General features: G+C 51.2%; 6 protein-coding genes across 6 annotated transcripts; 4 read left to right on the top strand and 2 right to left on the bottom strand.

The window, feature by feature from the left end:
• Positions 1–3963: 3963 nt before the first annotated feature.
• Positions 3964–6828, top strand: J7T55_011712 (uncharacterized protein; the record flags this gene model as incomplete). Its single annotated transcript, XM_053136524.1, has 2 exons — positions 3964–5419; positions 5480–6828. The coding sequence occupies 2 exons, from the start codon at positions 3964–3966 to the stop codon at positions 6826–6828; spliced, it is 2805 nt and encodes a 934-aa protein (XP_052999518.1).
• Positions 6829–7781: 953 nt separating this feature from the next.
• Positions 7782–7985, bottom strand: J7T55_011713 (uncharacterized protein; the record flags this gene model as incomplete). The annotated part of the gene is made up of 1 exon (XM_053136525.1): positions 7782–7985. One exon carries the CDS (start codon positions 7983–7985, stop codon positions 7782–7784), a length of 204 nt encoding a protein of 67 aa, XP_052999519.1.
• Positions 7986–10118: 2133 nt separating this feature from the next.
• Positions 10119–12992, top strand: J7T55_011714 (uncharacterized protein; the record flags this gene model as incomplete). Its single annotated transcript, XM_053136527.1, has 4 exons — positions 10119–10591; positions 10645–12513; positions 12768–12801; positions 12873–12992. 4 exons carry the CDS (start codon positions 10119–10121, stop codon positions 12990–12992), a joined length of 2496 nt encoding a protein of 831 aa, XP_052999520.1.
• A 541-nt stretch (positions 12993–13533) lies between these two features.
• Positions 13534–17237, bottom strand: J7T55_011715 (uncharacterized protein; the record flags this gene model as incomplete). The annotated part of the gene is made up of 3 exons (XM_053136528.1): positions 13534–14427; positions 14484–17133; positions 17188–17237. The coding sequence occupies 3 exons, from the start codon at positions 17235–17237 to the stop codon at positions 13534–13536; spliced, it is 3594 nt and encodes a 1197-aa protein (XP_052999521.1).
• A 592-nt stretch (positions 17238–17829) lies between these two features.
• Positions 17830–18951, top strand: J7T55_011716 (T-complex protein 1 subunit eta; the record flags this gene model as incomplete). The annotated part of the gene is made up of 3 exons (XM_053136529.1): positions 17830–17841; positions 17903–18289; positions 18343–18951. 3 exons carry the CDS (start codon positions 17830–17832, stop codon positions 18949–18951), a joined length of 1008 nt encoding a protein of 335 aa, XP_052999522.1.
• Positions 18952–20089: 1138 nt separating this feature from the next.
• On the top strand, positions 20090–20515 carry J7T55_011717 (uncharacterized protein; the record flags this gene model as incomplete). Its single annotated transcript, XM_053136530.1, has 1 exon — positions 20090–20515. The coding sequence occupies one exon, from the start codon at positions 20090–20092 to the stop codon at positions 20513–20515; it is 426 nt and encodes a 141-aa protein (XP_052999523.1).
• Positions 20516–21937: the final 1422 nt, after the last annotated feature.

The raw sequence follows: 21937 nt of genomic DNA on the forward strand, positions 1-21937 counted from the left end.
GACGAAAATCGGATTCTGCCGGCCATGCGTCGTCCGGTCAATCAGGGGAGAGGAGGGAAGGGCCTGTGTTGGTGCGCTCCGGGGGCAGGGTGGTGGGGAAAGGGGAGAGGCACTGGGAGGGTCACGCCCAGCCCGTGCCATTGTGCACCGTAGCGTTGTTCGTTTTGGAACTCGGATGTCGCCAGATGCCAGGTTTGAAGATCTAGCCAAGCTTGGTCCGAAGATACGACATGCTTGTGTGTGGTGCAGTACCTCGTACTCCGTACTCCGTGCTGCACATACCCTGTCGCAAATCTCTGGCCTCTAACTTCTGGCTGGAGGTGCAGCCGAGGGTTTGAGGCCATCGCATCTCAAAGCAGCTAGTCGACCGGACTACCAAGTCGAGAGCGCGAGCTTGGGCCAAGCCACGTCTGAAGTTGGCTTGGAGCTTTGGGGAGATGTGCTCAAAGTTCGCGCACATCCTTGCGATGGCCATCACGTGTGGGAAAATGGCTGATTGAACACAATTAACTGTTTAATTGTACATGACGAACCATAGGCAAGGCTGGTCGCGAAGAGGAAAGGAGAAGGAGGTTTCAATGACTCGACCCTCGGCCGCTTGCACTGGCCGCCCACGTTCTGCCGTGGTTCCTGCATGCGCAAGTGCAAGTGCAGGTGCAGGTGCAGGTGCAGGAGGGAGCTGGTTGGTGCGTGTGTGTGTGTGGCCCCGTGGACTACCTGTCCACCCGTATCAAAGTACCTGCCCAGCCAAGTTTGGTCGCAAAGGTACCCAGGAAATAAATAGCACATGTACAGTGTGTTCGGGATGCCTAGCGTGGGACGGTTGATCCCTGTGTCAGGTGGTTTCCAGAACAGCACAGGTCGAGTCCTGAGGCCGGCCTATTTCACCCTTTACCCTTCAGATCCAGGACTGCGAGGTTTGATGTGACGAGAAACCCGGTCGTGGATGGAGATCAATCAAGATCCGAACAGGTTCTCCCTTCGTGCTGGGCCTCAGCCCATCATCTTGGAAACCTGACAGGTCTTGGGTGTTGATGCTGTCCCTGGTGCTGGTGCTCGTGCTGGTGCTCGTGCTGAATGTTGGTCGCCCTGCCGGTGGAGCTCACGCTGGACGTGGTATGGTGGTGGATACGAGTAGATGATATAGACTATGTACTGTGTCAGTGTCTTGTCCATGATGCCGGCCCTCACGGCGCAATTGGCTCCAGGACCCGCATGGGATTGACGGAGGAGGAATCATGACCTGCAGGGCTAGGGACGGCCAGGACGGGCGCCAGACGGGGACAGGGTCGGGGTCGGGATAAGCTCGTAGTGGCTCGTCCCCTCTTGTCCACTCTGTGTCCACTCTGGTCTCCATAATTCCTCATCTCGCGAGATTGAATCCAAGGCTTTCGCGGCGGCAGACGCAGGCAGATTCTCTCCCTCTCATCTCCACAGCCTGCTGTGGCCCATCTGCCCATCTGGCTTGTGTAGCAGGCTGATTGCTACCGCTGGCGCCCTGGAGTGATGACATCGAATCGGCGGCTTTTTGTTGTTGATATCATTTCGCGGGAGCAAGGACCACCGCTCCAGACGGCCTTGCACGCCTTGCTGTTGGCAACAGTCAGAATTAGTCTACACAGTGTTGTACAGTAGTAGAATGAATGAGAATCAAGTTCATAATCACTCCTGACAGGTGCGTGTGGCCCCCATGTTGCCTTCAATTGTCGGCTTCTGGTCAGATTCCCACCCTCCGTAATATGTCATATACTACCTGAAGTCAGTACCTTTGGGGGTCGACAACTCTGTACGGCGTAATATTCCTGGACGCTGGCTCCTTCACTCATTCCTTCCCTTCCAAATTTGCACTTCTTATCTCACGTCGCTATTGTTGTCAGCGCAACACAGACACACACATACACATATACCTCCCTACACACACGAACGCATGCACGCACGCACACACACCCTGGGGAAGCTGCAACCACCACCACTCGTTTTCCGCCCCCTCCCTCCCAGCATCCTGACTGCCTAGCTAGCTGCATCTTTTTTTTTTATCTCCCTTTTTTTTTTGCTGATGTTTTCGAGCTTCCTGACTCTCGTTGACTTTCGCTTCATACTCTTGATTTGATATCGTCTGCGTCTGTGTGCATGTGTGTGTGCGTGATCTACTCGCAAATCTTGTGCGCCAGGCGGCAGAGCATTCATTCATTTCTTGCCCCCGAACCCGCCGGAGAAAGTGGCCAGCCCGTCTCGTTTCCAACACAACATCAAACAAACCCAGCACGTGCAGCAGTCGGCTCCTAGGTTGATTATTCTCTGCTTGTATAGTTTGCGGGCCCCCTTTTCTGGCTGCCGAAACACTCAAAACAACACGGCCTCTGCTACCTGTGCGACTCTGAGAGCTGCTTGGCTGCACTTGACGACTTGAAATTTGAGATTCGGTCGCCGCCGCCACACCCTCCTCATAGTCAAAAACCAAACCTCGCAGCACCCGCTGGCTTGACCAGGTGTTCGATTGATCTTCGACAGGGACCTGCTGCCTTCACCCACCCCTACGTGTGCTTGAACCGGGCAGGCCTCTCTGCTGGGTGTGTGCCAAGGGGCCAGCAATTTGGATTCGCAGTAGGGCTTCCAAGCAGGTTGCACGGCACTCCTTGCTTGTCCCGCATATCTGAAACGCCAAAAGACTTCGTCCACACCATCGTATCGCCTTTCGGACGCACTGCAGCTCCACCGTCCGTCCGCTATTCTGGTCACCCAGACTCTCTCTCTCTTCTGCCCCATCGTCGCCGCCGTCCTCCAAAACTTGTACTCTGTGTGATACTTTTCTGGAACCTTCAGTGCCTGGTACACTGCGCGCTGGCTTGCCACTCCAACCCGCGAACCCGTCGAGTCACCATCAAGCAGCATACATTTGTCTCGTCCACGAGATTCGGCTCGCTCAACACGTGCTGCACGCTCACTCACTGCTCGCGCACTCTCACCCACGTTGAACCGCTCATCTCTGTCTCCACAACCATCCGGCATCCGCGAAACTCTGCGACACCTCGCTTTCCTCGACGACCGCGTGGTTGACCATACCTGCCGAAACACCAAACGTACGTGATCCCCATTCATGACTACCCTCCTTGAGACTTCCCACCTCGTTGCTCAGGTACCCCTTGCCCTGCACGCTGTGTGCCCTGTCTTGTATCTCGCCTGCGTGGGCCGGCTTGCATGCGACCCTCCCGCTCCCACCTCTAATGTGCTCTGTCCGTTTGTCTGTCTGCTGTATCTATCTGTCCAATCTTCACTTTGTCTACACTTTTCTATGGCTCTTGGCTGGTTGCCATTGCACGGCATTCGTACCTTTCTTCTTTCTCGGTTGTGGAACTCACTTGTCTCCACACTCACATCATCTGCGACAGTGACGAACATCCGCTAACAGCGATCACCCTTAGACCCAAGCACCAGGTCGTCGCAGGAGCTCGTCGACAACTTGTTCTTCCGACGTGTTTTTTCTTCTTGTCTCTCCATCTTCGTCTGATTCTTCGACCCCTTGTCGAGGCCGTCGCTCACTCACTACCACGCCTCTCTCATCGTCGCCGGTCGTCGCTAGGCATCACCGATGCGTGGACATCCAACGGTTTTGCCACATTGAATTTAGGGCTGTGCCTCTTGTCGATCAAGATCTCTTACCGCCCATCACCAGAAGCAAGAGACCGTTCTGTACGACCGTACCGAGGACGCACAACATCAGGCTACGGAGTCTCGTTCTCGTCGCGCTCGTCACCTTGCGGAACTTTGGCCACCAAGGTATTGCGACGTTTAGTTTGCACAGAGCTGAACCGAATCTTGCGCATGTAATCCACGCAGGTCGAGTTCAACGACGGTCTGACAGGACCGGCAAAAGCTGGGGAGCCGTTGGCCAGTCCAGAAAGCTCTTAAGTGGTTAAATCGGACTGGTGACTGCTCATGAGTCGACCTCAATATGGAAACGATATGGAACGACCGTCAGCAGCGGATATTATCAGGAGGGCGAGGGAGCGAGCGGAAGCAGGGCTACCAAGAGAGGATTACAACACATTTCTACAGCGACAAGCGGCGTTAAAAAATGATACCCCGGATGCTCCGTCAATACCCCCGAGGAGTCGACCTCCGATGGGAAATCAAGGTGGCAACTTACCGAGGCAGCAACGGCCCCAGGCACCGCCAGGATTTCAGAACAAAGACGGACAAATCACACTTCCCATATCGAGGCCGGCACCCGTCCCACAATGGCCTTTGGCTGGTCCCATCGCGTCTCCTGCTAGTTCATCAGATTCGGAACCTTACAGACCACCCGCCGGTAGTCAACCTCCACAACGGCCGCCTCGCCCGAGTGAAGTACCATCAATACTCGACGGGTCGAGAATACAGGACCCAACTCCAGTCTTCCAGTACCAGTCACAGTACAACCGAGATTCGGAGACCATAAGTTCATCTATACCTGAGACACCGTCCACATTGTCTCGACCTTCGACACTCTCTTCGGTGGGTTCGATTCCGGACTTCCCGCTCCCAATACAAGCTCCGCCACCACCACCACCGCCGCCGGTTGGACCACCGAGACGTAGTGTGAACTTGGGGCCACCACCTTCAGCCAGACGTGGCGCATCGTCTTTTTACTCGCATCTTTCATATGTGTCACCGATTCCAGAAGAGAGCGACAGATCAAGGTCTCACGCATCTTATGCATCAAGTGCAGCTATGCCGGAAAGTTGGGGTACGCCATCACCGGCACAGAGTCCTATTTATGGGGATGCGTTCTACGATGATACGATTGTTGAGGAATCAAGCCCATCCGAGGCGCATTCGATGCAAGATTACGGAGACGAGAGCCGGCTGGTCAGGAGTGCGAGCATTGGAAGGAGGGGAAAAGCCGCGCTTGTGACGACAGGGTCGCGGGAAGTCACTGGGGAGGCTGGCGAGGACAAGAGACCATCTCCGACGCCGATGCAAACAAGTCCGTTCAATGAAGGTACCGGGTACTTGGAAGCATCATCGAATTCGTCCACGACGGTTCCTTCCTCCAAAAGCTCGAAGCCTCCTGCAGTCGGAGCAGCGCTAACCGCCGACGACATATTGAATGCTTATGATGCAGCATCTGCGGTGGATTCAAGGGCATCTAGAAGAATGTCGACGATCTCACAACCCCCACCGCAGCCTTTGCAACCACGCGCATATAGCCGGTTATCGGCCATAAGACGACCGCCACGGCTCGATATCGACGCTGTTAGAGATGCGGAGGCTCGAGGCAGTTTGACCAGTCTTCCAGATCTAATTCGAAGAGCAACAAGATTGGCTGCGAGTTTGGACAGAGGGAAGAGGCCAGCTAGCCGGTTGAATGATCTGGATGACTTCCCGGTTGAGTTTTATGGCGCTGGAACCAAATCGGCAAACGTTGACAAGGAGTCTGGTAAGTACACGAAAAAAAAATATGCCTCGCAACCAGTAGATTTACTGACTTCAGCCGCAGATGAATACTATGACAAACACCAGTCAGGTTTCTCAGACATGCTTGCGGCGTTTCCACCGCCAGCTCAGGCTCAGAGCCGCCAAGGAGGCATCCGACAGAGCATACGTGACTCTGTTCTGTCGTGGCCTCTGCCCCCTCTTAACCGCAACAACAACAACAATAAGGACAACAATAACAATCTTACTCCTCGAGGTTCTCCGGATGACATGTCCTCAAGAAGCGACTCGAGTCGCGGGAAGAGAGGTCGTCGCTGTTGCGGGCTGCCACTGTGGGGCTTCATCACCATCGTTGTCGTCGTCATAATCCTCATCGCTGCCGCCGTGATTATACCCATAGAATTCTTCGTCATCCGAAGACAAAACGTCAACACCACAGCCGAAGCAGAACAACAATGCCAGAGACAGGTCACTTGCCAAAATGGCGGTACTAATGTCGTCATTAATGGCTTCTGTTCCTGCATTTGCATCAACAACTTCACAGGCTTCGACTGTTCGGTAGCTGACAATATCGGCTGCACGACCGCCACCATATCAGGCGATACTAATATCAGTAATGTCACAGTTGGAAATGCCCTACCGCGTCTCATCGCACAGGCCCAAACTAATTTTTCGGTCCCTCTGTCTGGTACCACGATTCTTTCCAAGATCAATGCAGGCAACCTGAGTTGTTCAGCTGAAAATGCCCTCGTGACCTTAAATGGTCAGAGCACGGCTCTCGGCACATCCGCCGAAGTTGTGTCGGACATGACTGGAGGAAGCTTCGATGTTGTCAACGCCGTTGCCTTGCAAGAAGCTAGGATAGCTACCATAACTGTCATGGCAGGCCAGTCCACTACGACGACACTGACGATCGAAATCTCCGACACTCCTGCCACGTCATCTGCGGCTATCGCAACTCTTCCGACTACGACCATCACGATTACGAGAACTTTCACCAGCAGCTGGCCGCCGCCATCATTAACCCCAGCCCCAACGACATCCTCAGCGGCCCCTTCTTTGGTAACGCCTTCTTCAGTGCCGCCATCTGCCACCAATCCGAGCTCAGGGTTCACTGTGACGAGTGAAGTCCTCGATTTTGCCAGGGTTGGGATCTTGTTCGTTCTGCAGCAGGACTCAGTAGCGGATGCCTCGACTGCTCAGGCTGCGCTGCAAACGTTCCTCTCATCAACGTCGGCAACCATTGCCAGTGCGAGCAACGTCACACTGAGCGCTGGGAATTCGATCGACCTAGTCAATTTCCGCGTCGATGCTGGGACGGGGCTTGTCGGCTCCAAAAATATTGCAACTTCGAAGCGTGCTCTTGAAGAGGCGGCGGAGGCAGGGCTTTGGGATCGTGATTGGATGCAGTAGCAAACGAAAAGATGCTTACCAAAACGCATTTTATTTCAGCAACACACGCAGCTGAGACGCACGACTGCAATCGATCATCACGAGGCATGGGAAGCGTGTTTTTAGACGCAATGTCAGGAGTCCGGAAGAAAGTCATTTAGCAATTCCCTTTTTTTGCCCCTTTTTTTCTAATTCTCACTGGAGGAGAAAAAAGCCACGCGCTTTGGAGTCTCGTTGCTGCACTATTCATATACCAACAACTACCCCTGTACAACAACCGTCCGTCATACCTTTCGATTCTTCACATACATAGCCATGCTGCGCGGATACCAACATACACACGCAATGTATGAGAGCGTACTGGATATAGCATCTAATGAAAACCACCTGATGGCCCTTCCGGGCTTGCGCACAGCGTTGTGCTTGCAAAACTACTCTTGTTCACTACTATTCTCGTGAATCTTGCTCATTTTTCAAACCTGCGGATGTGACATGTCGAGGATGATATCTCTCCGAGTACTAAAGCAGGAGAATATACGGGCAAGATGTCCGCATGTATCTGTGGACAAGTAAGTACCGACGGTTTGGAGCGCTCAAATGTTGTGTTGCAGACTCCGAGGTCTCCTGATGGTAAGGTTAAACTCTCGGATACAGTATACCTACGAGAAGATGTCGTTGTCCCAAGGGAACTTGCATCTTATCTATTCAAAATCCGGAGCCCTCTCTTTGGGCTAGCCTGGGGTGCCCATTCGTTTCACACGTGGTCCGATTAGGCACGATGCACAGGCGATATTGCAAAGGCAATCGTCAAGTTTATGTGTGGGCTTTTGACAGCGTTTCGGACGTGTCTCAAATGAGGAGCAAAAGCATTCAAACTTACAGAGTTCTTAAGCAAAGAGCACCATGGGCGTAAGTCTGGGCGCACAAGCCCGTCGTGGTGCAGCGTGATGTGTTGGGGGCAATCCCAAGAAGCATTAAGTCTGCTGGGAAAATGGAACTCCAACTCTCAAGATGATGCCTATGAGCATGGAAAGAGATGCAGTAACGTATGCGATCTCAGCACCAACCGCATAATTCAGCTGAATGCCCACAGCAAAATGACTTTTCGCGCCACTCTGCATGCCGAGCAGGAAAGCCGGGTGAGTATTTGTCAATATAGGAGATACGATAACACCCATATTGTCTCCTGAGATATGCGAGTTCGTCGGGGGATCTTTGAAGCAGAAATCATCGCATATGAGCACGGAATTGTTCAAAAGATGGTGAATGTGGGAATAAATCTGATATTCGAAGAAAATACATCCGAGCGTTAGTATACGTGAGTGTTTCGGCTCCTCGCCTCGTATTCGGTTTCCGAATCTCCATTATCCCAAAGCCATGTACGCGTGTGTGCGCGGAAATGCATGAACAGCCAAGAGAGTGAAGTCGCCACCACATGGGTCTATAGCTGAGGGCATCGCCATGCTGCTGTCGAGGAAGGCCGGTTTCCAGTAGGCTAGCAGCATCCATACACCCAGAATTCCTGTCAGGCCCAGCGAAACCATACTAGTTATGTCATTGGCCATTGGTATGGCACAGGCGTGGTGCGCAATGCCGCTGCTTCAGGACAACAGAGCGGGGCCCTGACAACACAAATTAGCTCCTTGTCCGTTCGAACTAAGGTGATGAGGGCACTCTTACTAGTACTAGAATTCGTATTCCCTGAAGAAGAGCAAAAAGAATGAGAGGTAGAAGTGCGCTCCCGCCTGTACAACCAAATAGAGTTGAAACTATGCGTGTCGAGATCAGTAAATCTTGTAGGTATCAACACCAAATAAAATAACACGCATGGAGATGAGCATACCACAACAGGCAGTATAGCAGAAAAAGACATTCGAATTTTCCCACTTATCAAACGTATGCATAACGACAGGATGATGTATATGCTTAAAAGGAGCTCAGCACAGCAAAAGGCAGTCCACAACACTTCGAACCAAAAGCCTGGCATCTCCGGTGAATATGCGTGCGTATTGATCGTGACAAGCCAGAACAATGCCAGCATTATCTCATGTATAACAGCAACTAGGAATTTCGACCCAGCCCCTGCTATTGGAGCTCGCATCCTGATGGCGAGAGCTGGCATTCTTATCCGCAGCCAAAGTGATATAGAACTATTGAGGTTATCACCAGACGGTCCAGCCGATTTGTTGTTCTCAAAATTAACTAGTATCGAACTCCCAAATAGAGGCCGCTCTGGATTTTGAGCCCTGACCACTGAAGTCCGTGTACGAACAGGCGGTCGGCTTTGGACTTCAATTTTGCGGTGGGCACCTTTGTCCCTGCTGCGCTGCTATATCTAGCGTTCATCAGTTGAGCTGAGATAGTGAGTGGAATCCGTCTATTCGATTGATTTGAGCGGGCAGGAAACATACCTATTTACAACCAATCACCGCGAATTGCGTTTCTGAGGCTGAGATTCTGCCGATCGAGGCCTATAATCAGGTGCAAGGCGAGCAAATTCTTGTGGGCAGTGTTGGCAAAGCCTAGATAACGTAGTTGCATTTGTGGCGTGCTGACCTACTCTGGCATATTTAGTACACCGCGCACTAGCTCGACCAACAGTATCGGCTTGCACCCGCCGATCAAACGGTGAAATGCGAGGGAGAAGGTCTGGTCGATGCACTGCGCGAGCAGGGTGGTGTGTCGACAAATGCGTACGTCAGGGACCTGTCAAGATAATATTGTCCCTCTGCAACCATTGGCTTAACACGTCACCATCAGCGCACACATGTGAAGGAATGGTGGCCGGGGCAAAATGCAGTCAGCAGCATGGCCCCCACAGGCTTCCCGGATCGGGAAGCTGAATTGGTAATACAGAATAGGGCAAACTGCAAGGCTGTCATGCCATACAAGCAGCATGCCATACAAGCAGCATGCACACCTTCACGTAGTAGGCAGGAAGACAGGGTATTATTTTAGGCAATGTTCACTGCCATGGGACTGAGAACTCGGCCATAGCAAAGCGTGAATATTGCAAGGGGTAGTGATTGCAGCTGAGTGATGTGCTCGTGGGGGCCTTACAGCAGCTGAAATCGAGCGCTTGAAGACACAAGCCTGTTTGAATAATTATATCCAGGGTCTCAATGACAGCTAAATATAAGGAGAAGGATGTTCATATATCTAGAGCTGCAGAGTGTTGAGAAGGCGTCACTTCAAATAAATTTGTTTATGAAAATTCATCGCTGCCAGACGTCCAGAACACTCTGATAGCAGCAACCACAGAACGACGACATAAGTGGATTCATTCTCAAGTTTCTTCTGTCGACACTGTCATGACCTCACAAAACGACCACGATGCCTCGATTCAGGCAGAACAGAATTGCTCTGAAGATGCCCTTAGTGACCGGGATATATGCGAGACCGAGCAATCTATCGAGGGAGAAAGCTCAACGCTAAATGCGGTTGAAGAAAACATACCGCAGACACCCAACAGACATCAAGAAGCTAACGGCGTTGCTCGCAGTGAGAGCAAAAAGTCCATTGAAGCTCCAGCCGTGGTACCTAGAGATCTAGCAAAAGCCGAATTCCCGAGATCCCACAAGCTTTCAACGCTGGCCACGTCGACGTTCGTTCTAGCTTGCTTGACTGTGCCTTGTTGCGTCGCTTTCATCAGCTTTCTCTGGTCCAATCCGAATGGCACTAGGAACAACGAAACGTGGCTCAAAATAGTCCTGAATGATTGGGTTCTGAAGTCTATCACAATAAGCACCTTGATTCTACGAGCTGCTATTAGTTCCCAAGCAGCGTAAGACCCAGGCCTAGTTCACAAATCGATTCTGTGCTAACCAATTGACGTAGTATCGCAACTTCGATGCTAGCTTGTATCATAATGGAGACCAAAGGGGTCGCTTTACATCGTTCAGCGGCTGTATCTGCCCTGCGTTACGTCAACAACGGGCCACAGAGCCTGACCCTCGCTCTGCGAGACACATACTCCCATGCTGGGCCCTGGGCGCCAGTCACCTTGCTACTCTACCTCACTACATTCGCTCTGCAATTTGGATCAACGATACTCGTGGGTGATCTCGCCATTGGATCGCTCATAGACCAAGACAAGGCCGAAAAAACTTTTGCGGCGCTGTCCTGGTCAGCAGGAATCGGTCAGCTCAATGCGACCAGATTAGTAGGGGACACTTCATACTGGGAAGAATTTCTTCCGGACTTCCCTATCTTCGCTGAGAATCATGAGAAGCCCTCAGCAAGTGAGATGTCGTCAGATTATCCAGTAAGAGATACAGGGACGACTCTGAGGGCCTTTATTCCATTATCTAACCAGTCTGAACGAACAATGCTTCACTCGTATGTCGGCATGGCTACTGTGGAGGACTCAAGGGTTATATGCGTTAGGCCCAAGCTTCACCAATATTTCAGCATTGGCTACGAATCGGAAAATTTAGGCTATCTTTTGAACGGCACTCTAGTACCAGAAATCGTGCCTCCTGGCCTTATACTTGCAGAGGAGCCAGCCCTGACTTCCGGTCTACTACCGGTTACATATGGCGTCGACACAAAACAGTCCAGCAATTCTTCAGTAACCCTTAGTTGGAGTCAACAAATACCCTTCGCTCATGATGCTGGGAAATGGGCCATAGCCCAGAATCTCATGTATTTTGGCCCAGCACTCGTCTCATCCCTGGACCCACGTTATCCCAACATAGCTACGGATGCTTCTATGAACTTTACCATGGAGAACCCAGATTACCTTGCCTGGAATCTGTCCTACTATCAAGAAGGAGACAGTGTCCAATTGATGACCGGTAGGAGCTACGAGCTACTAAATACCACTGTTTCCAGGCCCGAAAACAACACCAACATGTTCTTCAGCCCAATGCAAGAACAAAATAAGCTGGCTATCAACTCCCAAGACGAATGGCTGGTATTCACGATTCCCAATATCCCAGACTTCCGGCTTTCCGTATCCCTCTGTTTCGACTCGTTCGCCTCAATCAACGCCGAAGTCAACTCCACGAGCCAGCAGCCCAGCAACGAGCCTTCTCTGGGGTCCTGGAATGCTTCCACTGGACATTTGGACACGACAAAATTGCGAGAGCAACTCGGTGCGCTCCCAAGCCAGAGCCAAGCCCCCACGGACCGAGGCATCATGAGCCTTGAGACTGGCGCAGAGGATCTCAGAGACCAGGTCCAGGCCTGGTATGCCGAGGCAAAGCTCCAGGGCGCGGGAAACATATCCTTCCCGACCCAAAATTTCCTCGCCATGGTCAGCAAAGACACGTACTCCTGGGGAACCTGGATGTGCGCAGATTGCGGGATGGACTTTGTGAACCACTCCGCTATCAACATCAGTTACGTCCCCAACAACGCCCTCCAGGAGCAAATCTTCCAGGATGTAGTTCAGACCACAGGGGACACCTCGAGGGCCTGGCAGGCATATTACACCATCCTCGGCCGTCTAGCTTACTATGAGACACTGCCATATTTTGATGTTGAAGCCAATGTTTCGGTGACGTCGTTTAGGAACATCCAGTTCCCCCAGTCCAGCAGGGGCCTGGCAGCCGTCTGTGCCATGCTTTTTGTGCATGTTGGCCTCATAGTTTTGGTCACGACGGCTTTCCTGGTGCAAACTCGGATCTCCCGAATTGGTGATAACGCATGGCTCAATTTAGTACAGGCTGATTTAGCGGCCATGGAACATGTGTTCAAGGCGTCGTCAACGATGAAAGATGGTGATGTAGAGAAGGAAATTATTGTGCAAGGAATGAAGCGTAGTGTCGTACACATTGGGCAATTAAACAGCGAGTAGTCATGGACGAGAGCATACTCCAGCAGTTATAAGGGTGGTAAAAAGTCGATCAAGTTGTGAAAGTAAGACTCATATAATATATATCTGGGTATCTTAAAAAAACAAAAAAAACCGTTCGAATAATTTGTTCTCACCAGCAGCTGAGATTAATCTCGAGTAGCGCGACCGTCGCACTTGATCGAGCGAGAGCTGTGGTAAGTGTGTCTGATCTCCTACTTCGAGTCAAACAGGGACTTTGAGAGAGGAAGCAAAACGCTTGGAACAGCCTGGAACAACTCTGCAGAGCTTCTCGTCGACTGTGGCGCCGGCTATGACTATTTCGACGGACAGTGTGGCCTGCGTATGGGGACTACGGACCCCTCATTGTTTGGACGATATTGACTGAAGGTTTGGGGGAAGAGATTCCGATCGCTTCCTACTTTTTACGAAAGGAAAGAAACATGTGTACTCGGCGGCTTGGTGACTGTTGCCGACCTTGGAAAGGTATTCATCCACACTATAATCTTAAGGACATGCATTCATGTTACATAATAGCGCAGTCAATATAGGGAGGAAGTATCAATCTGCATATTTTAACTATTTACTACGCTTATCCCTGGTCCGCTGCGCCGGAGACCCCCCTGGTTGGCAACCTCACTTTGAAAAGCCCCCCCGGCTGGCATTTGAACCACAGCACCCCCGGCTAGGTCTCAAATCGGTCGGGAAAAGTTGGACTTGTACGGTCCTCCGCAAGCTCTGGGGAGAAGTCCAACTTTTGCGTAGCGGATCCGACTGATTTAAACAACATTGAAATTCACCGCTGGTTTCATAGATGCGCGGGAGATGCTCGAGTTGCCACTGCCGACGATTACAACATGTGAAGAGCTGTATAATAGAGCATGTCTCTAATGCTATTTACATGATTTGTGTACCGAATAACCGTGGTGTTAGAGAAAGGTGTCCGATGTTCCCTCCCATCCTCGGAGACTTTGCTCGCCCTTCTCAGAAGACCAGACAACAATTTCACCATACTTGCCCTCACCAGGTCGCGGGTCGTCTTCGAAGAAATCGTTGGTGAGTGAAATGGCCGAGCGATTGAAGATGTGCCTGCGCACTTTGTTGTGGATGTTCTCGTTGAGTATGTAATTCCTCCCGCCGTATTGGATGGTACCAACGATGATCTGGCGCTCCTTGTTCAAGAGATTCTGAGCATCATGACGGTCCCACTCCGCCGTTTTGGCGAGCTCGCTATAACGTTCTTTCTCTTGATCGAGGGACCGGATCGTCTCCTCAAGCTGTGTCCTCTTCTCAATTAGCAAGCGCTCGCGGTCTTGAGCGGCCGAGAGTTCGGCCTTGACCGAACGCGTTTCATCTTCCGCGGTGCGGACCTGTCCACGGAAAGTCTCAATGGTTGCCGCGGTAGAGCTCTCGTCGGTATCGTAGATGGGCGCGACCTCTTGTACGGTGGTGGTCAGAGCTGATTTGCTCGTGATATTGGCACCCCAAATGACACCGACACGCAAAAAGCCTCCTGTTTGTGAGTCCATGTCGAGCCGACCGAAGAACCCCTTCAACGTTCCGGAGGTGAAGGCTGCATCGACGAAGGTAGTGTGCGCTTTCTTGTACTCAAAGTCGTCCTTTCGCACAAGATCCTTCGATAGCACTTCGTTTCGAACCGCTTGCCCCAGTAGTTTGCGGCCACGAGTGGTGTACATGCAGATCGACAACACTCGCTCTCCACTACCGCCGGACGCAAGTTCGCCAACCTCGATTGCCACGGAGGTAATACGTTCTCCAGACTGGAAATCCTTTAGGGTTTTGAACTTGACGTCGGAAAGAGCCTGAAAACATGGTTAGCATGACAGGGGGCTGTTTCGACAAAGCCGCGTCCACTTACCATGCCCTTCTGCAGAATCAAACCATTGTCGTACTTGATCTCTACCGAGACAACGCGGCCCATGGCAATACCGATGGTAATATGCTCTACCTGCCACTCTGGGAAGAGGAAGTCCAGATTGTTGAAGAACACTCCGCCGTCCGCCTTTGGAACGGCTCCAGAAACTCTCAGGCTCTTTCCAATGCCCGGATACTTCTCCTTCACTATATCCATAGAAGCTGTTTCCTCGTTGGAAAGATCTTGTTCCATGGTGTACAGTGGAGGTGAATCCGCATCGGCTGTCTCTTGAGAGTTCTGTTCTGCCTCGAGCTCTGCTTCGGTCTGAGTCTTGGCCATGATCCGGCGACCACCGAGGGGATCAGACTTGGACTTCAGGCGATCCGGTATTCTAGTAGCCGGTAATCGATCCTCAAACATCAGTGGAGACTGGAACGGCTCCTCGTGGTCTTGGTCGGTTGCGATCTTGGGGTCCTTCTCAATCAAGTCTACTTCGTTGACAATGTAGACCATCTGGCGGCGGATAAACTTGCGAGCATCGCTGATGCCTCTCATAGACGCCTCGAAACGAGATATATCAGCCGCGATTTGGAGCGATGCCAGGTATTGTTGAGCCTCTGCCGCCCGCGGGTGCTTTGTGTCGATCTTGCGTTTGAGTTCAGCCATCAGAGGCGTCGTCTTTGCTGCAGCCTCTATTGCGGCAGTCTTTTCGGCTTCCGCTTGCGCCGCATCCACCGGCTCAAACTCCAGAGTTTTGTTCTGAATGCTGAAGCTCTGATCACCTAGCCTTTTGTAAATTGACTTGTACGTCATGAATGCGTCCATGAGCACATTGGTGTACATCTGCGCGTTCTCATACTGTAATGGTGAGAACGAAGCTGGGCGCATAGCAACGAAGCTGCGAAGTGTGTCGTACTTTGTAAGGATGGCGTAGGTGCGCTGAGGACAATGGGATACCAACTCGGGGAAGCGAGCGGCCGCTTCCATGATACTCTGAATGTTCCAAGGCTGGTCCATTGGCTTGATAACCCCACCTCCGCACCAGCTAACCTGTATAGTAGTCTCCGTGTTCATCTCCAGGTTGGTGCGGGCGATCCCAACATTGGCCTCCGCGGTGATATCGACTGGCCCTGCTGTGAGGGCAACCTTGGCTTCAGCCTTGATGTCAAGAAGTTTTGCTTTGTTGTGCACCTTCATGCTGACAACGGCATTGAACTCGCCTCCCTCGACGAATCCGGAGATGAAGCTATCACCGTATACTCTGTTGAAGTCGTCAGAGTTGATGTCAATTGAGCGCAATTTGTTGAACTCGAGGGCGTCCTTGAAGTTGACCGTCTGGTTGACGACTTTGACGCTGATGTAAAAGCTTAAGTCACTTTCTTTGAACTTATCCGAGTCAACAAACGATCCTCGACCGGAACCACCGATCTTGGCCATCTTGACGGACAGAGCACCGGAGATGCACATGTCTTCCGTAATATCGCTGAGCTTGTCAATGAACTTGCTAGAATAAGTCACGGTCTGGCTTGTGCCACGGCCTGTGGAGGGGTCAAAGTAGAACTTCTTGTCCTCTTTCATCACGCCTTCAAAGCGGTCCGCAAATTGGTTTTGGGCCTTGATCTTGTTCAGCTCTTCAAGTGTCAAGGCATCCTTGTTCTTTGCCACGGCTTCATTGATGGCTTTCTGCGCTGCATCCCGGCGAGCCTTCTCAAAAGCTCGCTTCTCTGCGCGGATCTCCTGCTGCTCCTTCGCTTCTTCCTGTCGAATGAGCGTCTGCTCTTTGCGTCTCTCGAGTTCAAGCTCGCGTAGGTATGCGCGCTGCTCGGCCATGCGCTTCTTCTCTTCTTGCAATAGTTCGAGCTTCTCTGATTTCTCCAGATTGGCCTTTTCCACAGCAAGCTCATCCATCTGTTGAGGGGCAGCGAGGGCTCCCTTGTGAGCTTGTCGAGACGGAATTTCCTTGACTTGGAATTTGTCCGACTTTCGGACAGCTAGTTCTGACGTCGATGCCGACTGCTTGTTGCCAACAGAGGACGATCGGTTGCGAGATGGGTGGGCGGCAGATGTACCTGTCTTCACGACTTCTTTGCCTTTGCCTTCTTCAGCAGCAGTGGGCGCGGTAGAGGAAGGCTCTGCTGTGCTTGGCACAGCCTGTTGTCCATCATTTTGATCAGCTGCGGCGGCGGCGGTAGCGTCTTCATGATCAACTTCAATCACAGAGCCACTCTCACGTCTCCCTGACTCGTCGACAGACGCATCTTCGCTTGCAGGAGCTGCATCTTTGCCGACTTCAGACTCCGATACAGCTACGGCAGTCTCTTCCGAGGCTGTTGCCTTTTCCTCTGGAGGACTTTCACTAGATCCTGGTGCTGGGTTGGCGGCCTCGGTCGCCACAGTTTCTGGCTCCGCAGCCTCGATGATGGCTTCCGGCGGTGAGTCTGTGGAGACGTTCTCTTTGCTTTCAGCGAGCTCATGGTCGACCAGGGGCCCTTCCTTGACCACCTCTCTGATTCGGTTCCAGGCGCTCGGTTTGCCCGTGAGTTCTGCCACAATCCGCATAGTGGTACCATCATTGGTGACGATGTTCTCCGCTCTGTTGGGGTCGATAGCAACGGCATCGTCGACACAGATTTGCTGTGTATAAGAGTTGAAGCTGTCGCGATATTAGTGGGGGTACCCTCGAGAATGAAGTATTAGTAGACTTTACCCTTGCCCAAGCCTCATGGCATTGGTGTAAGGCGCAAGAAGCAGAGCCATTTTGGATGTATAGAGTCTCCCTTAGTTTTGTCCAGCGTTACGGGGAAGATGTGCTATAGAGGCGGAATGACAGCAGGAAAATCATTGACGGACAAAGCGATGACCTTTCAAGAATAGAGAAGGAGAAGTTGTCCATCAGCTTTATATGGCACCGAACGACAAGCAACGTAGAATGAGAATCACATGCCATCAAGAGCGGACAAATACGTCTACGCATGTAGCGTTCCCTGGATTTACGAAGGCGCGCAGACGGAAACCCGGAATTGTTCGTCAAAGGCAGGCTAGTGATGATAGCCGCCCGCGCCTGCGTGGACATATTCTTGTTGCATTGAGACCAGAGTCTATTTCACTGGCATGTCCTGTTTTAGACATGTTCAGCTGAAAAGAGAAATGAAGTGGCCCCTTGGATCATCGGACACGCAGGGGTGGCATCTTTGGCATTCCTGGAATGGCCCAGATCGTGTGACCCCGCAAGCTGAACGCGGCGTGGAGCGTAACTTCAGTAGTTCCCGAGTATTGAATAGTTGCATTAGACGAAGGACCTGTTAACGCTACTTTACCTCGGGAAAACGGGGTCCACGAGGAGTTGAAAATGCAGAACCTGGTACGGCACCTCCGCACTCTCTCCAGACCATGTGAAAACAACCGCGGACATGCCTCGACAGAAGATCCAGGACACCGAGTTTGACGATTGGCTTCAACTCGAAGAAGAAGACACGAATTGGGTAGCTCAACAGACTGCCCAAGGAGTGCCCTTGGTCCTTCCATGGAAGAAACAAGGGGTTCGCCTCGGAACATGTTTTCGATCGCAGCGTCTTGACGATCCCTGGCTCAAAGACAACCCATTCATTCTCTCAGACTTTTACACGATCCCCAAAGTCCTTCATAGCGATTATGGGAGCACTTCCACTTTCCACTCCGTTAGCACGTCGAGGAATACCGAGACAGTCAAGCACCTTGCTCTTGGCTTCGGTGTTGGAGTAGGTCTTCCGTTTCTTTGTTCGGCTTCCGTCAAAGGCACATACGATGAAGAACTCAAGGAAAACAACGATGTACGAGATTCTCTCCATACCTATTCTCTTCTCGACTGACAAGACTCGTGCAGTCAGATAAGAGCTCTATCAGGGCGAGTCTACGATGCGGCGTGGTCGAGCTCGAACGCAATCCTCGATTATGCCACGAAGCTCTGGCCATTTTAAAGTATGGAGGAGGTTACAAAGATTTCACAGAAAAGTATGGCGATTACTTTGTCTGGGGTTACCGATTGGGCGGAGACACCGGTCTCATGATCAGCAGCTCGGCCTTCGAGAAGAAGAAAGTAGAGCAGTATGGCATCGAGCTCACCGTCCAAGTCCTGTTCGTTGAAGTAAGCCATAAGTGGACAAAGGACTTTCACACTTTTTCGGCCGGCAAGAAGATGCGGCTGCTGGGCTACGATACTCTGAGCGACACGAATTGGAATGTCACGATGGAGGCTTCGGGGGACATCGAGAGGCTCTCCAAGGAGGCCGAGGACGTCATTCTACGATCGCAAAACTTGCTCGAAAGGAGTATCAAGGCCCTGGAGGACCAGGGCATGTTCCATGGTGATCATCTCACAAATGCGCAGTGCGATTTTCTGACAGGTAGCGGGATCGCAGTCGAGTTGGTACTGCTGCCTATGAGCGCCCTTCGAGACGTGGCTCGTTGGACCACTGAACGGAATGTAATATAGATAGTCGTGAACATCATAATCCTTGACATTTTAATTTCCCACTTCAGCGCGCTCACATCATTCCCTCCGATGGCGTTGTTGGAGCTAGTTGCAAGTCTAGGCCAAGCAAGTTGAGCGAGCGAGAGCACTGGGAGAGCACCAGGGCAACAATTAGCGGTGTGACGTCCGTTTTCAGCCTCGTTCCTATGATCGATAGCGGGCCCCACCGTTCGAGCCAGGAACAGTCGCCCCGGAGATGATCATACCGGACGGGTTCGAATATACGGATAAACGCCATACGTTCCAGGCCACATACCCAAGCCCGAAATGGCGTTGGGGAAGCGTTCGCAGCCGGCCCCTGCATAGCATCCAGGGTCGCGTGATAGGGTCTGGTGGGTCTTGATGGGATTCCACATGCACCACTAGTGAATCAGGGTTGGATACAACCTATGGGAAAGCGCAGCTACGCGCAATTTGCTACCAGCTGAATAGCTAGAACAGTTGAGCTCCAAATGGCAGTGGCAAAGCTCTCTCAGCCAGCCACAAGTCGCAAGGAGAAAGATGAATTCAGAATGACATTAGGAAACAGTATTCAGCTGACCACAAGCCGCAAAGAGAATAGATGAATCCAGTATGGCACTAGGAAACCTTTCTCAGCCAGCCATAAGCCGCAAGGAGAATGAATGAATCTAGAATAGCTTTTGGAGACCTTTCTCAGCCAGCTACTGCATAGGACACTAGCCAATAGAAGGTCTCAGTCATATTATACTCAAATGTGTGGTGGAACTAGCTAATGAAAACCGGAATGCTACATTCTCAAGCTACTAGCACTCAGATCGTGAGGGATGAATGAGGAGGCCTTCGACGGTTTCATCAAAGCGTAGTTAGCATTCTGTTCGTGCTAGAGATAAAGGGTAGACAGATCGTTAAAGATTTCCAAGTATAAATCTCAACAAGTCTGCTCAAGTAAGGGCATGGTTGTTTTTGCAATAGCAGTCAATTTGCTTTGGAAGCTACACCATCTCAACAAGTTCAGCGACGAAGAAAAACATTTGCTTCTCTGCGCTCGCCATTTCATCACAAATCTTTGAAACATAAACATCTCCCCAAGGCAAAAACTCAAGGCTCATCGTTGTGCCTCATTCCAACAGTCAACAAGATGACCACTTACGCTAAAAACATCTTCCCAATGTGTCAGGGAGTCGCCAAATGCGCCACGGAGCAGAAAACAGCATTCGACAAATATTACTTAAAGACCGGGCAGGTCAAATATTTCGACAAGGCAGATGAAGGCAAACTCGATAAGGCACAACGCCTTGATGATCTCTACGGCGCTTTGACCAGCTTGTCTGAGCAGCTGCCCACGTCCATGAGTGAAAAGGACAAAAAGGCTCTCATTCAAAAGGGTCTCAACGAATATTACCGTAAGAAGGATGCAGCAGCAGCATATCTTCATCTTGGTATGAACCGATCGGAGAAGCCAAAGTCACCCAAGGACGCTGTCGCTTGGTTTGACGAGACCCAGAAAACACTCAATGGCTTGATTCACAATCTTCAGCAAGTCCTGAACGGTTGGAATCCCTGAAGATATCAGGATTGGGAGAGTCACAGCTACTTTACGTCTCATCAGTGGATTGCATTCTTTTCTCAACCAACCCAGCAGCATAGTGTTGCGGAGCATAAATTACGTAAGCGTGCGTCGCTTCCATAATCAGGGGCCCTCTCGTCTAAGGATTTTAAAAGGAAACGTTCCTGGACTACAGTCTTTACAAAATAATCAACAAACCCACATTCTTTTACTTTATTTTTCTCGTATCATTGTGCTATATGAGCTCTGATCAGAGCCCATCACCCCTCTATTCTTCCTCCCTATCTCCGTTTCCGTTGTTTTGACACGATCCTCGTCAGCGCGCCTCGGAGTCTTCGGACGGCTAGCAGAGCGAGGCCGCCACAGCCTAATATTTATTTCTGTGATTGCCCGTTTTAATAGCTAGACTCACTAAGTTACTTTCAACACCCGACACTCTCCCGTCTTCACATAGGCTCTATGTATGCGTCTTAGGCACACTTCCTTATGAAATTAAGACTACTTACTCTTTCCGTTATATAATTGTAGTCCAACGGAGGAATTAGCCTTGTGTTCGCTGTCTTGAGTCAATGATCCTCAGTAGATCCGGCTGTGTTCCTGAGACGTTGAATGATGGATGTGGTGAATTTCGAATAGCGTTGGACGTGGTCAAGGCACCGTGCCGGGAGAAAAACCAAGCAGACATATACGCCTTAGACGGTGAGACAGCGCCCTGACCGCTGCACTATGGCTAGGGCTGTCTCCTTAATCAAAAGGTCAGAATTCCAGAGCGCGTTCTGGAATACAGTGCAGTCTTACATAGTTGTGCCGTCACAGACGGTAGTGAATGTCTTGGTTCTTTTTACGAGGCAGGCGCGCTCCCAGTCCCCGCTGGTTATTTTGCAGTGGGGAGGGGCATCGGCACGATGTGCGAGCGAATGTGTCTGTCAAGCTCCTTGAGGGGTGGGCAGCTCTTAAAGATTTAAAAGCAGTGGATCAAAGGCCGGCAATCACCAGTTTTCCGAAGGAGTTTTCACGGATGTAGAAAGTTGGCAGAGAGAGATTAGACAGGCTGAGCTGTTAATCTGTTTAAACATCTGAAAAGTCCACGCTCATTGAAGTGTGTGGCACAGATATCTTCGCAGAACTCGGCCACGTCGAGTTTCTTCTCGTGCAAGTCATCACTTCCAGGCTGTTTTGACACGATATACTGCTTGAATCCACTGACGATGGTTCAAGAAGGCGTCTGCCCATTGAAATGTTTAGTATACTGTGAAGCTTCTGCAAGGGGAAAATTCCGTATTTCGGAATATATTTAGATTTGAACGTATTTACTCACGGGTAGTCTGCCATACCTAAGCAGCACCGGCATTAGCTGCAAGACCGCATTTGTCATCCTGCAAGTTGTAACGTCGCTTGATATGCGTTGCACGCAACGAG

Source organism: Diaporthe amygdali (genome assembly GCF_026229845.1).
Source record: "Diaporthe amygdali strain CAA958 chromosome Unknown NODE_2_length_3802984_cov_64_841326, whole genome shotgun sequence".
Taxonomy (NCBI): domain Eukaryota; kingdom Fungi; phylum Ascomycota; class Sordariomycetes; order Diaporthales; family Diaporthaceae; genus Diaporthe; species Diaporthe amygdali.